At 38.9% G+C, this 15,171-nt stretch overlaps 1 protein-coding gene across 1 annotated transcript; it reads right to left on the bottom strand.

The window, feature by feature from the left end:
- Positions 1–7,730: 7,730 nt before the first annotated feature.
- On the bottom strand, positions 7,731–15,022 carry LOC137258149 (uncharacterized). Its single transcript, XM_067795716.1, has 7 exons — positions 14,950–15,022; positions 12,450–12,581; positions 11,131–11,335; positions 10,414–10,603; positions 10,243–10,291; positions 9,599–9,801; positions 7,731–8,763 (listed from the first exon to the last, which is right to left on the bottom strand). The coding sequence occupies exons 1-7, from the start codon at positions 15,013–15,015 to the stop codon at positions 8,454–8,456; spliced, it is 1,155 nt and encodes a 384-aa protein (XP_067651817.1). The 5' UTR covers positions 15,016–15,022; the 3' UTR covers positions 7,731–8,453.
- Positions 15,023–15,171: the final 149 nt, after the last annotated feature.

Below are 15,171 nucleotides of genomic sequence, written 5' to 3'. Positions count from 1 at the left end.
ATTCCATATTTCAAAAAACTAAAAACAAAGGCATTTTTTCAGTGTATTTAATATACCAAAATTAAATACAGTTCTCAAAACAGCAGGACATTTGAGCACGAAACAGTCATCATGTAGACACCATACATTTATCAAATGATCAGCAAAAGCAGGTAAAACATTAACAACACTAACAAGGAAAATATATTATATATTGCTTTAACATGCTGTACACTTGACCATGTCCAACACATGGAGGTACAAGACATGTTATAACCTACTGAAACCGAGGACTTACCCATCCCCAAGAAATGAACTCAATATATGACTGAATGGTCGATGAGTGTGCGACTGTATGTCTAATGCCCTGCTCAGCAATATTCCAGTTTTGTGGGGGGTGGTAGGTGGTGTGCAAATTATTGACTGTGGAGCAGTCCTGTGATTGACAGAATAACTATCAACCTATGCCACTCAGCAAGTCTGATCCAGATTGCCATCTCCCATAGTGGACAAGATAAGTTAGGGATATTGGTATTTTTATAACTGACATTTTATGAGTATGTAAATGATTAAATACATCAAGCAATTTTATAATTTCAGAATTTACAAATATCCCTTTTTTTGTCCAGTATATTATGAGTGTGTGTGTGTGTGTGTGTGTGTGTGTGTGTGTGTGTGTGTGTGTGTTGTAGCTATCTGAAACAGATTTTGTTACAACATGAATGTCTAATCCAAATGCCTTTGTTAAATAACATCATATTGCTTCAATGTTAGGTGATGTTACTTAAAGTGATATAGCTAATTTTTCCACTTTACTTTCAATCACTGCCTGCTTATCATTATTTATTGTGTTCATGTGGCTGTATGTTGGTTACAGATCCAGCAATGTGATATTGACATCTAATAAAACCGCCTCATTATGCTTTAGAGGGATGGGCACCTCAAAGAAATTAGAATTATATATCATTAGACTCACATCCCAGACAGATTATTGTACAAAATGAAAGTATTGATCATAGTAATGTTGTGTATGAGAGGCTCAAATGTTCAGTCAGACCAGGTGATCCAGTGATGGACTTCACGAGCAACAATTCACAATGTCTGGTTACGACATGACATTACAACTCCCAGACCAACCAACCCATTCAGGCAGTGAATTCTGTTGCCCTTATTGACTGATATTCCAGAAATCGAGGAAGATAATTACATATTTTTCATCATATCATACAAATGGTTCTTGGATCACACAAGACCTCAGGATCAATAGTTTAAAGTAATTAAAGTTCCAGTTTGATGTCTTAAGGGAACTAGGGACCATCAAAACACCATTCCCGAATACACTTTTTGAAAATAACTTGCTTAAAGACAAAAATAAAAATTTCCCTGGACTGGAAGCACATTTTCTCCAACAAAAACCCATGACTGCCTGTCAGTACCTGTGTGGGTGAGTGAGTGAGTTTCTATTCATGCTCATTCAGCAAATATTCCACCTATATGGCAGAAGTCTGTAAAAAATCAAGTCTGGACTAGACAATCCAGGGATCAACAGCATGAGCATCGATCTGCGCAAATGGGACATTTGTCCACCAAGTCAGCAAGACTGACCACCTGATCCAGTTAGTCGTCTCTTAAGACAAGAATAGTCACCCTTTGTGGCAAGCATGGATCGCTGAAGAACTATTCTAGCCCGGCTCTTCATGGGTCAGCTAAGTACCTGAGAACCAGCTGTGTCTTATAATGCCCACACATGATCCATGTGATCCACATCATCTGCTGTACAATGGTCCTGCATGAAATACTTATATTAATCATATACAATTGTATCTGAAAGCTGTTTGTACAAAACATATTCCGCTAGTGGCATGTCTGATGAATAACACAACCTTTGACTGGACAAAGGGTTGCCATGAAATTACAGTTAACAGATATCATCTAAAGTACACAGTCAACATAATATATTTTGACTAAGCATAGTGAGTGTGGTTTTGCACCACTTCTAGCAATATCCCAGTAATATCACGGTAAGGGATACAGGAAATCAGCTTCACACCTTGTACCTATGTGTTGCATCAAAGCCAGGTCTTCAGAATGACAAGCTGATGCTACAAGCATTAGGCTGCTCCACCACTCCATGTGAGCAAAGCCACCTGAAAAGAGGTCTGAGTAGACCAGTGGGATGTAATCTATTTGTGTAACAATGTGTATCACGGTAACTATGCTAACACAATGGTCACTAAGCCCACATGGAAATAGAACTGGACCCAGAACTACATTATCAGGGGATTATAAAAAAGATGATGCAGGATGGAAAGACAAAATATTCCCTGAAAAGTAACCCATATAAAACACTGTAACCATGGCAACAATCATTTGTGTGCCTGGGTTTTAAAAGAGACATATTAGGCTGCATAAAAGAAATGAAAAGTTTCTCGAGCACACTTTTTTCAAAAGTGATGAGGGCAGTAGGACTTTTGTTTTTAATTCTTGATACAAAAACGTGATGAGGAAGGAAGACATTTGTATTTTTTTTCACTCAGAAATAAAGCTTGGGAAGTTCAGCATGTGTTAATGAGTTGTAGATTCAGTCACACTTGTCCTTACAAGCACTCATTCTTGTAGTGGACTAATGGATGATTAGAACGCAGCAAAGTCAAAATTATTTTTTAAACTGGTTATAAGGAATTATTGTGCGAACAAAGAAAAGTGATGGCCGATGCCCCAGAAACATTTCCCTTTTTTATTTAGCCTCAGAAACAGTTTATTCCTTCTAGAGACACACACCTTTCCTTTACAGATTCTAGCCTATGTACATGTGAGTCTGAGTCACCAGGATTAAGTGTGCCACAACCACTATAAGTAGTATAAATTGTATGCTTCTCTTGAGGGTAATACAGACTGTTATTAAATTTGACGAATTCTGATTGGTTGACAGCCAAAGCATACGAAACCATGTAGGCGGATTTGCCAGGGTGTGCGAACTGTACACCTCGTCAAATCTGTCACGTGACACACTTCACAGGTTGCACAGATGACCTTGGCCTCAGATGGAATGTGGCTGCTACATGGCTGATCGCTTCAAAATTTTAGAAATGGCGTATACAATTATGGATACAGAGTAATAGAACTGTTGCCATAATTTCATATTTGTTTGTATCCATAATTATATCCAAAATAAAAAGTTTTGTACATGTATTGACTTCTCATCATTTATCATTTTTATCATAAACTAAGCCATCTCGAGTTGTCTCCCTTTATGACCATACAGGAAAAGTCATGGAAAAATGTGCTGTGTCTCATTCTGCCAAAGTTTGAATGTTGTTGTTTAAAGATAAGCTAACTTAAAAGATCTTAAGGGTAATAAATTTGTCACACACTGTTTTGAAAGGGTGTATGGGACTGCCACACCTCAGAAAATACAGAATTTACAAGGGTCTTACAGTCCGGTACACCCTTTCAAAACACTGTCGAACTAATAACATGCCTCTTTGTGGCAGTGTTACACACAGGCAAACATCAGACTGTATTACCAGAGTGAGAAGTTTACATCATACCTATCTCACCACTATGTTAAATGTACAAAATATCATCATATTTTATTTTGAAGATCAATAAGATTGCTGCCAACTATATGACATGTAATGAAAATGGTGTCTGCCTCTAAAGAGAGAGCTTAAAATGAGTGAAACATATCCTGACAAACTTAAAACTGCAATAAAAGCTGCTAATTTTGTTTAGGTTGAGTGTGCAAACGAGGCAATGTATAAAATAGTTTGAATATAGCATTGAAAATCGGTAAATAAAATTTGTACATAGTGAACTGAAAAACAGCTAACTGAACGTTTTTCGAACCCACTGCACAGCATACTACAAATTATGATGTTATATGATTGTTTGTGATACTTCTTTGCAGAGGGAGTTTGCTGGTTATCATGGCAGCAGGTAATAATTTTTTCTACTTGTTAAAACATCATTGATCAATGAGGTAAGAAAATTTTACTTGTACATTGGTACTGTGCAGCTAGGCCCCTAGATCATAATTAAAACAAAAAAAAAGTGAAAAGTGGTGAGAAAATAGTTTCTTATTTGTCATATCTACATGAAGCTGACACTGAAAAATATACATGAACTCTACATATGAAATGATTTGATGTATTCATCAAAATGAGACAATTTAGCACTAGGGAAAACAATGATTGAGCACTTTTGATGAAACAAAATCTTGTGGTTGATATTACAACCAATGTGTAGAGGGTTGGGGGTTGGGGGTTGGGGGTTGGGGGTTGGGGGTTGGGGAAAAGTTATTGATGTCACACTGACAGCAATTTGGTTCCCATATGTATGGGTCTGAATCCTTGTTCCACACTAATTATTGGTCTGTTAACACTGAGCAGGGAATGTTGGGGGTTTCATTAGTTTTCTCCACTGTCAGGATGACAAGTCATGACAGTTCCTTGACAACTAAAGTTTAGGTCACAGCAGGGTGCACGCTTCCAAACAGAACCCCACTACTCTTGCCCGATTAATTACTGAAATTTATGGCAAGCATTAATGACAAGCAATATAACAGTCTCACTTTCTTCAAATCTGAATCTTAAGCTCTTGAAAATCTGAAATACTCACTGACTGTGTACCCATGATGTTAAACACACACCATAACTACATGCTGTCTGTCTTCATCTGAAATACTCACTGACTGTGTACCCATGATGTTAAACACACACCATAACTACATGCTGTCTGTCTTCATCTGAAATACTCACTGACTGTGTACCCATGATGTTAAACACACACCATAACTACATGCTGTCTGTCTTCATCTGAAATACTCACTGACTGTGTACCCATGATGTTAAAGGTCACATGCAACCAAAAAATCAAACATAATTAAAACACATGTATCACTTATTCATGACATACAATATACATTGCTTCTTTTAAAAAAAGAAATAAACAAATTACAAGCGTACAATCGCGATTGAAAAGTGCCTTATTTTGTACTTGGGCTTACTTCCCCCGAAACGAAGCCCTCGGGAGACCGAACCCAGTCATAGCTGGTGGATATGCACTCAAGTGTAACGACGGCTTCCGATTGGCTGTTTCATTTGCTGATATGCTAAGGGTTCATTGTGTGTACAGAAAGATGATCTGTTTGATGGGCATTTTAGAAGCATAGCCGGTCACAAGAAAGTAAGATTCTGTATGGATAACAACTTCTTTTTGTGTACTTGATGCGTCGTTTCAGTATGGATTCATATACTGTTGTCAAACAAAATCATATACCCTAAAAGAAGCCGTTATCCATGAAGAATGTAGAGATGTTGGGTTTGGAAAATACATGTTCTCCGAATTTGCGCTCGATCCAATCAAAAATCATTTCAGTAGAGATGATAAACTACTGGAATCTGTCATTCGTCCAAGTACAAAGCAGGACTTGAAACTGACAAGAGTTTGCACCAGTTTCCGTCAGATCCAGTCATCCGAAAAAAATGAAAGTAGTATGTTTGCAACCCACAGACATAAAAACATGACATGTGTATCACACGTGCCTAATTACATAATGTGGCAGACACGGGACTCGGGTGCACGAGTCATAAATCAACTTATTTTCTTTATGTCGTATAGTCTGATAGGTGTTAAGTTCAAATTGCACGTGGTCAATGATTGAAGCTGTGTATTGCATGTTGTCTTTAGCAGACAGGCAGGTAGACATATAGGTGTGAATAAACCAGACACTGAGCTTTCTCTGTGACAGAGACTGCTTACCACAATCAACAAGTTTTTTTACGTAACGAGTAGATTATTTACTTGTTTGTGTACACAACCAAGATTAGACTACTGCTCACAACCTCAGACGCTGGGCATACATACTGTTTCAAGCTCCGCGAACCTATTAACTGCGCATGCGTCGCGGGCGCAGCGCAGCACATCTGTTGGAACCAGTTTTCCCCCCAGTGCTGGGGGGAATTTAGTGAAACGTTTGAACTCCGATTTCGCGGGCTTTTTTTTCATCGCGTTTTTTTCAACTTTATAGGCTGAATTGGCATTTTTTATGATTTGTTTCGGTAAATGCATACCGAAAGGTACAAGAATCTGCAAAGTTGTGTTTTACGTTGCATGTGACCTTTAAACACAGACCATAACTACATGCTGTCTGTCTTCATCTGAAATACTCACTGACTGTGTACTCATGATGTTAAACACAGACCATAACTACATGCTGTCTGTCTTCATCTGAAATACTCACTGACTGTGTACCCATGATGTTAAACACAGACCATAACTACATGCTGTCTGTCTTCATCTGAAACACTCACTGACTGTGTACCCATGATTTTAAACACAGACCATAACTACATGCTGTCTGTCTTCATCTGAAACACTCACTGACTGTGTACCCATGATGTTAAACACACACCATAACTACATGCTGTCTGTCTTCATCTGAAACACTCACTGACTGTGTACCCATGATGTTAAACACACACCATAACTACATGCTGTCTGTCTTCATCTGAAATACTCACTGACTGTGTACCCATGATGTTAAACACACACCATAACTACATGCTGTCTGTCTTCATCTGAAACACTCACTGACTGTGTACCCATGATTTTAAACACAGACCATAACTACATGCTGTCTGTCTTCATCTGAAACACTCACTGACTGTGTACCCATGATGTTAAACACACACCATAACTACATGCTGTCTGTCTTCATCTGAAACACTCACTGACTGTGTACCCATGATGTTAAACACACACCATAACTACATGCTGTCTGTCTTCATCTGAAATACTCACTGACTGTGTACCCATGATGTTAAACACACACCATAACTACATGCTGTCTGTCTTCATCTGAAATACTCACTGACTGTGTACCCATGATGTTAAACACAGACCATAACTACATGCTGTCTGTCTTCATCTGAAATACTCACTGACTGTGTACCCATGATGTTAAACACACACCATAACTACATGCTGTCTGTCTTCATCTGAAATACTCACTGACTGTGTACCCATGATGTTAAACACACACCATAACTACATGCTGTCTGTCTTCATCTGAAATACTCACTGACTGTGTACCCATGATGTTAAACACACACCATAACTACATGCTGTCTGTCTTCATCTGAAATACTCACTGACTGTGTACCCATGATGTTAAACACAGACCATAACTACATGCTGTCTGTCTTCATCTGAAATACTCACTGACTGTGTACCCATGATGTTAAACACAGACCATAACTACATGCTGTCTGTCTTCATCTGAAATACTCACTGACTGTGTACCCATGATGTTAAACACACACCATAACTACATGCTGTCTGTCTTCATCTGAAATACTCACTGACTGTGTACCCATGATGTTAAACACACACCATAACTACATGCTGTCTGTCTTCATCTGAAATACTCACTGACTGTGTACCCATGATGTTAAACACACACCATAACTACATGCTGTCTGTCTTCATCTGAAATACTCACTGACTGTGTACCCATGATGTTAAACACACACCATAACTACATGCTGTCTGTCTTCATCTGAAATACTCACTGACTGTGTACCCATGATGTTAAACACAGACCATAACTACATGCTGTCTGTCTTCATCTGAAATACTCACTGACTGTGTACCCATGATGTTAAACACACACCATAACTACATGCTGTCTGTCTTCATCTGAAATACTCACTGACTGTGTACCCATGATGTTAAACACACACCATAACTACATGCTGTCTGTCTTCATTGGTAGTAACTATGGAGATACACACAAACAATGAATACAAAGTGTGCATGAGTTATACACTGTAACCATGGCAACATGATAAAACATACAGAAATATACAAATGGACCGAGTCCTATTGATTGGTTGTTGATGGATTATTGCAGCCATAGCTACTCTAAACATAGACGTGATTCATAACAAAAGAGAAAACGAAAACAAGGCATGCTTCACATTTAGGGTCCCTTCTGACTGATGGGCTATGTTCCAAGTTGATTGTAACACATACATATTGTTGGAAACACTTCTCTTGAACCACTTTTCAAATCAATCGCATTTATCCATGGTTACCAATATATTTCAGATGGTCATATATTGCTCTGCTTCATGATTCACCTTTGGGTTGATGTTCATGAAGAATACTAAGTAACCATGGTAACTGATTCATCCCACATCACTGGCTTCTCAGTAATAGCTACACCTGTATGGTAAAACATACATGAAGTTTACTTCAGCTTATGTTCCCTGGCTACTCCAGGTAGCCATGGTAACATATACATCACAGGTTGCCAGGCATCACATTCCCTACATTGATGTTCATTTGCTACACTTGGTAGTCATGGCAACACTTAAACCACAACTTGCCAGGTATCACAACCCGTATGCTGATGTTCATTAGCTATATCTGGTAGTCATGGTAACAGATACACCACTGGCTGCCATGTGTCACACTCCCTTTAGGTTGATGTTCATTGGCATGAGAAAGTCATGCATGGCGTACTTCCATGTCCATAGCCTGGCTATCCTGTCGAACTCTGCCCTGTTGTGTTGATACAGTCTACCAATGCGAGGCTCCATGCAGATTGCACAGTAGGGGTCTGTCAGCAGTGACTGGATGCTAATCAGCACTTTGGAAATTGTCAGAGCTAGACTCCAGTTGTGATGTATTGAGTCTAAACCTACATCTCCATGGCGACTGATGTTTGGGTGAAATATCTTTGTGATGAATCGGACTTTGGGTGGGCGCATGGGATAACTGCAAAGAAAGTACAAGAGGCTTTGAATCTACTTTTGTGGTATCTGAACATACAGGGGCAAGATGGTGACCTACCTTTGTGGTATCTGAACATACAGGGGCAAGATGGTGACCTACCTTTGTGGCATCTGAACATACAGGGGCAAGATGGTGACCTACCTTTGTGGTATCTGGAGATACAGGGGCAAGATGGTGACCTACCTTTGTGGTATCTGAACATACAGGGACAAGATGGTGACCTACCTTTGTGGTATCTGGAGATACAGGGGCAAGATGGTGACCTACCTTTGTGGTATCTGGAGATACAGGGGCAAGATGGTGACCTACCTTTGTGGTATCTGAAGATACAGGGGCAAGAAAATGACCTACCTTTGTGGTATCTGGAGATACAGGAGCAAGAAAATGACCTACCTTTGTGGTATCTGAAGATACAGGGGCAAGATGGGAGACCTATCTCTGTGATATCTGGAGATACTGGGGCAAGATGGGAGACCTACCTCTGTGCTATCTGGAGATACACGGACAAGGTGGTGACCTACCTTTGTGGTATCTGAAGATACAGGGGCAAGATAGGAGACCTACCTTTGTGGTATCTGAAGATACAGGGGCAAGAGGGTGACCTACCTTTGTGGTATCTGGAGATACAGGGGCAAGATGGCAGACCTACCTCTTTGCTATCTGGAGATACACCGACAAGGTGGCGACCTACCTTTGTGGTATCTGGAGATACAGGGGCAAGAAAATGACCTACCTTTGTGGTATCTGGAGATGCAGGAGCAAGAAAATGACCTACCTTTGTGGTATCTGGAGATACGGGGGCAAGATGGTAACCTACCTTTGTGGTATCTGGAGATACAGAAGAAAGATTCCTCCCTCATATGGACTGCCCTGGGGGCCGGTGATAGAGGCCTGCCAGTGGCAACAATGCCGGTCTAGAGGGGTGGCCTGTATTCCCTCAGGTGGGTCTGTCTTTAGTGTCTTCAGCTCACTGCGCAGTCGACGGTGACGCCATGAATTCTCCTCTATAGGTGGAGTACTCTGTAACCAGGGTAAGAATGCCAAATATTTGCAGTGGATTAGTGAGTATGTGTCTTGGGAATTAAGAAGAGCTTTTTGACATGTTGGAGCAAATCATAAAAAACTTGGCTGATGAAATGCCTCTCTTAGCAACATACAGAACCGACACTCGCTTCTAATACATCATTAGATCATTAAGTCATATCTTATCTGAAACATCAAAGCAGTGGATTACTTCAAAACACAAAATGGTTCGACAAATAAAACTTTGGCAAAAAAAAAATGCCTTTGTTTAGAATCAACCTTATGCAGATAAACACACTTGACAATGACAAAATAATTTCATTAAATTATATGCTACTGCTTGGATGTGTACAGTGCACAAACTACCAGGACCAGACCAGATTTTTAGACAAGCCCAACATTATGACTTGTGAAAAAGTGCAAGAGATGTAGGCATACCTGCAACATCATGCTTTCTAGACAGTATCGACATGGGGAACTCTCTAACCTGAAACAGACACAAAGTAACCCCTCTTCAAGAACAATGGCTACAAAATGGAGGTATTTAGCACATGCAAACATACATAACCATGTTTACAGACTAGCAACACATGACGACACACAACTTACAGTTTTGTGTATATGGTTTTCCAGCAATTGACTTTATACTGAGGCTGAAACAGAGGCCATCGCAATCGTATGAATGTTTGCCACTGGGCCTCAGTTGTCTCCCCTTCCAGTATCTCCTTCCATCTTGAACACACACTGCCCGCTGTCCACAGCGAAATGTCATCCAGGTGGCTGAACACAACCAGCAACACTGCAGGCAAAATGTACAATGTACAGACCTGTTCATATCTAAATATGCAGTTCTTATCTGAGCTGTCCATTCTTTCACACAAACCTAGCCATGTTCGTATAGTCCTAGCCACAGCAAGGGTTATGCCAAATACAAAGAATGCCTGCACCATTTTCAGAGGAATTCCATTAATCAAGCAGTTCTTTGTCTTCAAGAATATGCTTTTGTATTAGTTGGTATCCCGATATTGCTGGACAATGTTGACAGTAATTGTAAAACCTCAGTACCAGAGATAAAGAAGGTTACCTCTCAAGCTTAGAGTTAAGAGGATGCAACGCTGCTACGTGTAGCTGCTGATTTGTTCTTGAATATGGTCAATTATTAGTACCTTTTTCACTCTTTATTAATTACATCAATACAATGTATTTGAATTTTCTGAGCAAAAAGCACTGGACTAACTGCTCCCATGTTTTCACTGCAGATATAAAATGTTGAAAACAGTCTTACAATACATACCACAGATAAAAGGCAAGATAAATATGAGTTACCCTCTGGAGGCAGTGAATCCACAAGTCCATCTGGGACATTGTCATCTCTTTCTCTTGGTAGGGTTAGAGTTTGTATCCTCTCAGCAAGTTTGTCCATCTTACAGCTAAAGGATGACTTGTACGTCTTCATCACTGGTTCCTGTTTAGGGTAGAAGTCAGCCTCAGCCCCTGGTTCCTCATTACCAGAGTCATCTGAATCTGCCTTCTGGAGTTTATAAATACTTGTGTTACTTTCAACACAATTTCAACTGGCACAAAACATTAACACAAACTTTAGGTTGGTCAACAGAGAAGCTGATAGACTAACAACTAGTCTCTGAAATGAACATATTTTACTGAAAAGTTCATTGTAAATAAGAAAATAATATAATGAAATTCAGCCCTGAGACTTTCTTAATTTTCAGAGACTTAACAAATCTGCAGAGAGACTAAACAAATCTGCAGAGCAATAATTTCTTGGAATTTCTCTACTCGTGCAAAGATTCTTATCACCCATTACTGACATGCTACTGATCAACTGATAATTACTAACCATGAGCTAGCTATGAATTCAGCAGATTGGTACAGACCCTGAAGCTAAGGAAATCTAGACTTGCCATATTTTCTAAACTTGCATGGGCTTTCTTGGATAGATTTGCTTTAGGGTCTGTTTGACAGACTAAGAAGCTGACAAGAAACCATTTTTGTTTGTTTACCATGTCAACACGCCATAATAATCAAGCTAAATGATAGCAGTTTGTAAATAACTGTCCCTAGAACACATGGTCCAGTGACTGATATCAGCATTGATTTATCTTTATCCTGCTTACTGGAATTTGAAAACATGCAATCAACAAGTCATCAAATCGGAATATATGGTTCATGTCGTTTCATCTTAGTACCTGTACTGATTGCTGAGATCCTAGATTCTCAACTTGAAGTCCAGGGTAGTTTGACCCAAGTCATTTAACATGATGTAACAAGTACAGAATAAACACATTGTAGAATAATCTGGAAAGATGACCTATTATAACATGTCTTGTCTTATTTGCCTGTTTGTGATCAATTCATAGCATTTGTAACAATACTACAGTTGTCAGTAAAAGGGTTTATGTTTTAATATGTTTGTGATTTATTTATTGCCAACAATATAAGAAAAGGTGAATGCACAAATACAGTGCTGAGTGTAATAAACTTTATGATATTGCATGTTTCCAAAATGTAAAGATTAACAATGGATAAACTGGAATCTCTTTTTAGACATCCCTATCGTAAAAGTATTCAAGATGCTCATCCATTTCATATTAGGTCTCCATGGACTTCGGGTATGTTTAACTGACCTCAGTGTACACCTCAGCCTCTCCGTCTCCCTTGTTGATGTCCACAGAAAACAGGAACAGGTGACAGGTACTGCACACTGGCTGACCAAAGTTACACCCATAAAAGCCATCACACATCATGCACTTGTCATACTGAAATATTTCAACAGCTAATTTTAGTAACTGAAGATAAACACTAGCATTCTACTGAAACTAAATATTGAAACATATGACCTACACCGTCTTTCATTCTGTTTTATAATATATGACATGATAATAAGGGTGCCAGTCAAATCGCCCCAGCGACAAAACGCCCCAGTGACAAAACGCCCCAGCAAATTTGGTCAAATCGCCCCAGATATTTGGTCAAATCGCCCCAGGTTTGGTCAAATCACCCCAGGGGGGTAGTCAAAATGCCCCAGTTTATTCAAAATGGTTTGATATATGCCATAAATGCATGGTTTTGTCAACTTCCATGCTATATTCTTCACATAATATTATGTGTTGTATTATTAGCAATATCCCATGCCTAGGTAACACCATATTACCAATTATTTGGTAAAGAATTACAATCTGAAATGAGTGGTCTATGGGACTGCTTTCCCTCGGTGTCTCTTTGCAGATGGTGCATGTAAAGGGTATAGGGGAACCTGTCCTGTCCGGAGCATAACTCAGAAACCGTTCAATATTTTTAGACCAAACATGATAGAGGTAGTTATCTCAGCCTATAGTTGTGCCTTTTGCTATTTACAGAATTTTTGGTATTTATATTTTTTTTGTTTTTCTTAGTCTCTAAATGGAGGGATGGGCTTTGTTTCCGGAGCAGAACTTGAAAACCATTTCATATCTTTCAACAGATCAGCAGATATATGAGACAGATCTTGAAATTGTGACTTTGCTGGTTACAGATGTATGGCATTTATAATTTTCATGAATTCCATGGAAACAATTCAAACTTAGTCTAAAACACAATGAGTAACTCTCAGATTATTTGTCCTCTCAAACATGTGGGGGCCGGGGGGATATGTCAACTTCTGATGACTCTTGTTTTGATAAGTATTATACCATACTTGTTGACCAAACCTATGAATTTACGGCCTCACTTTTTGACAAGAGTAATTGAAAAACAACCCAACAAATTGTTTTCATAAGTATTATACTATACTTGTTGAGAAAACCTATTTTTGACAAGAGCACCTGTAGATTGTTTTGATATGTATTTAGTCCCATACTTGCTGATAAAAACTGTACATTTACGGCCAAAAAAACATTCTATACAAGCCTTTCATTTAATTCTTGTAATTAACAAAAGCATAGATAACATGCAAATAATTGGTGTTATAAGTGCTGTCTATCCATGAATATTACTTTTGCTGTTATCAGTTTACTAGTTAAATATTTATCACAAACATTACTACATAGTATTATGTGAAGGCTGTAACATGGAAGTTTTATACAGATTGTAATTCTTTGCCAAATAACTGGTATTACGGTGTTACCTGGGATATTACTAATAATACAACACATAATATTATGTGAAGAATATAGCATGGAAGTTGACAAAACCATGCATTTATGGCATATATCAAACCATTTTGAATAAACTGGGGCGTTTTGACTACCCCCCTGGGGCGATTTGACCAAACCTGGGGCGATTTGACCAAATATCTGGGGCGATTTGACCAAATTTGCTGGGGCGTTTTGTCACTGGGGCGACTTGACCGGCACACCCGATAATAATACTGGATTCTGGCTGTATGATGGAGTGAGTGAGTTTAGTTTTACGCCGCTTTTAGCAATATTCCAGCAATATCACGGCTGGGGACACCAGAAAATGGGCTTCACACATTGTACCCATATGGGGAATCGAACCCGGGTCTTCAGCGTGGCGAGCGAACGGGCTGTATAATGGATAATAACAAACATGTAATTGAATGATTAACTTAGAATGCTGTAATCTGTGAAAGACAGAATATGTATTCTTCTGCCAAAAAATTTTTGGGCAATGTTTTCACATATTCAGTAGTCCAGGCAGAAAAGGCTAACCTAAATCCAAACCCTAATCCTGACATAACGCTAACAATAACTCTATAACCCTAGCCCTGAAAATTAGAGGAAAGGAATATTGGTAAAGATGGTAAGATGGTCACAAAATAAGGTGAAGAACATATTTTAACATATAATAACATATTATCGCACCGTTTTTCTTACTCAGTATAAAGCAAACACGTAATTTACGTATATGCGTGACTGTGATATGGCATTCAACAGTGTGTAGATTCATGCGCTGTAAAGTAGGAGCGCGTTAAGTTGTATTTTCGCGAATCACACATATGGTGTCACTGAAGTTCTTTCCTTCGTGTTTTACGAAATAATAAAAAAGGTATTTTCTAGATTTCTATATCCCAAGCCTATGATTACATAAATATAATGCATTCGTATTTTGTCTGGCACTTCCTTACACAGAGCCAAACAAACTTGTTTGTGCGTATTAAAGTCAAATTCTAATAGAATGGGTTACCTCTGTGCTTAGAAACTCTGCTATCATACTTGAGTTCTCATCTTGTTTTGACATTTCAGACGCCATTACAACTTTGCTAGTGTGCTTCCGGTTTAGGTTGGATGCAAAAGAAAGAACCAGATATGAACTTAAGTAAAAAGTGATATTTCGAATGGTAAAGGCATATTTTGATAAATGCTGTGTATATAATGGAAATAACAAAAAGGAAAAGAGACGATTTGC

This window comes from Haliotis asinina, chromosome 12 (assembly GCF_037392515.1).
Source record: "Haliotis asinina isolate JCU_RB_2024 chromosome 12, JCU_Hal_asi_v2, whole genome shotgun sequence".
In the NCBI taxonomy this organism is placed as follows: Eukaryota; Metazoa; Mollusca; class Gastropoda; order Lepetellida; family Haliotidae; genus Haliotis; species Haliotis asinina.
Note: the sequence above shows the minus strand (reverse complement) of the source record. Positions and strands in the feature narration are given on the sequence as shown.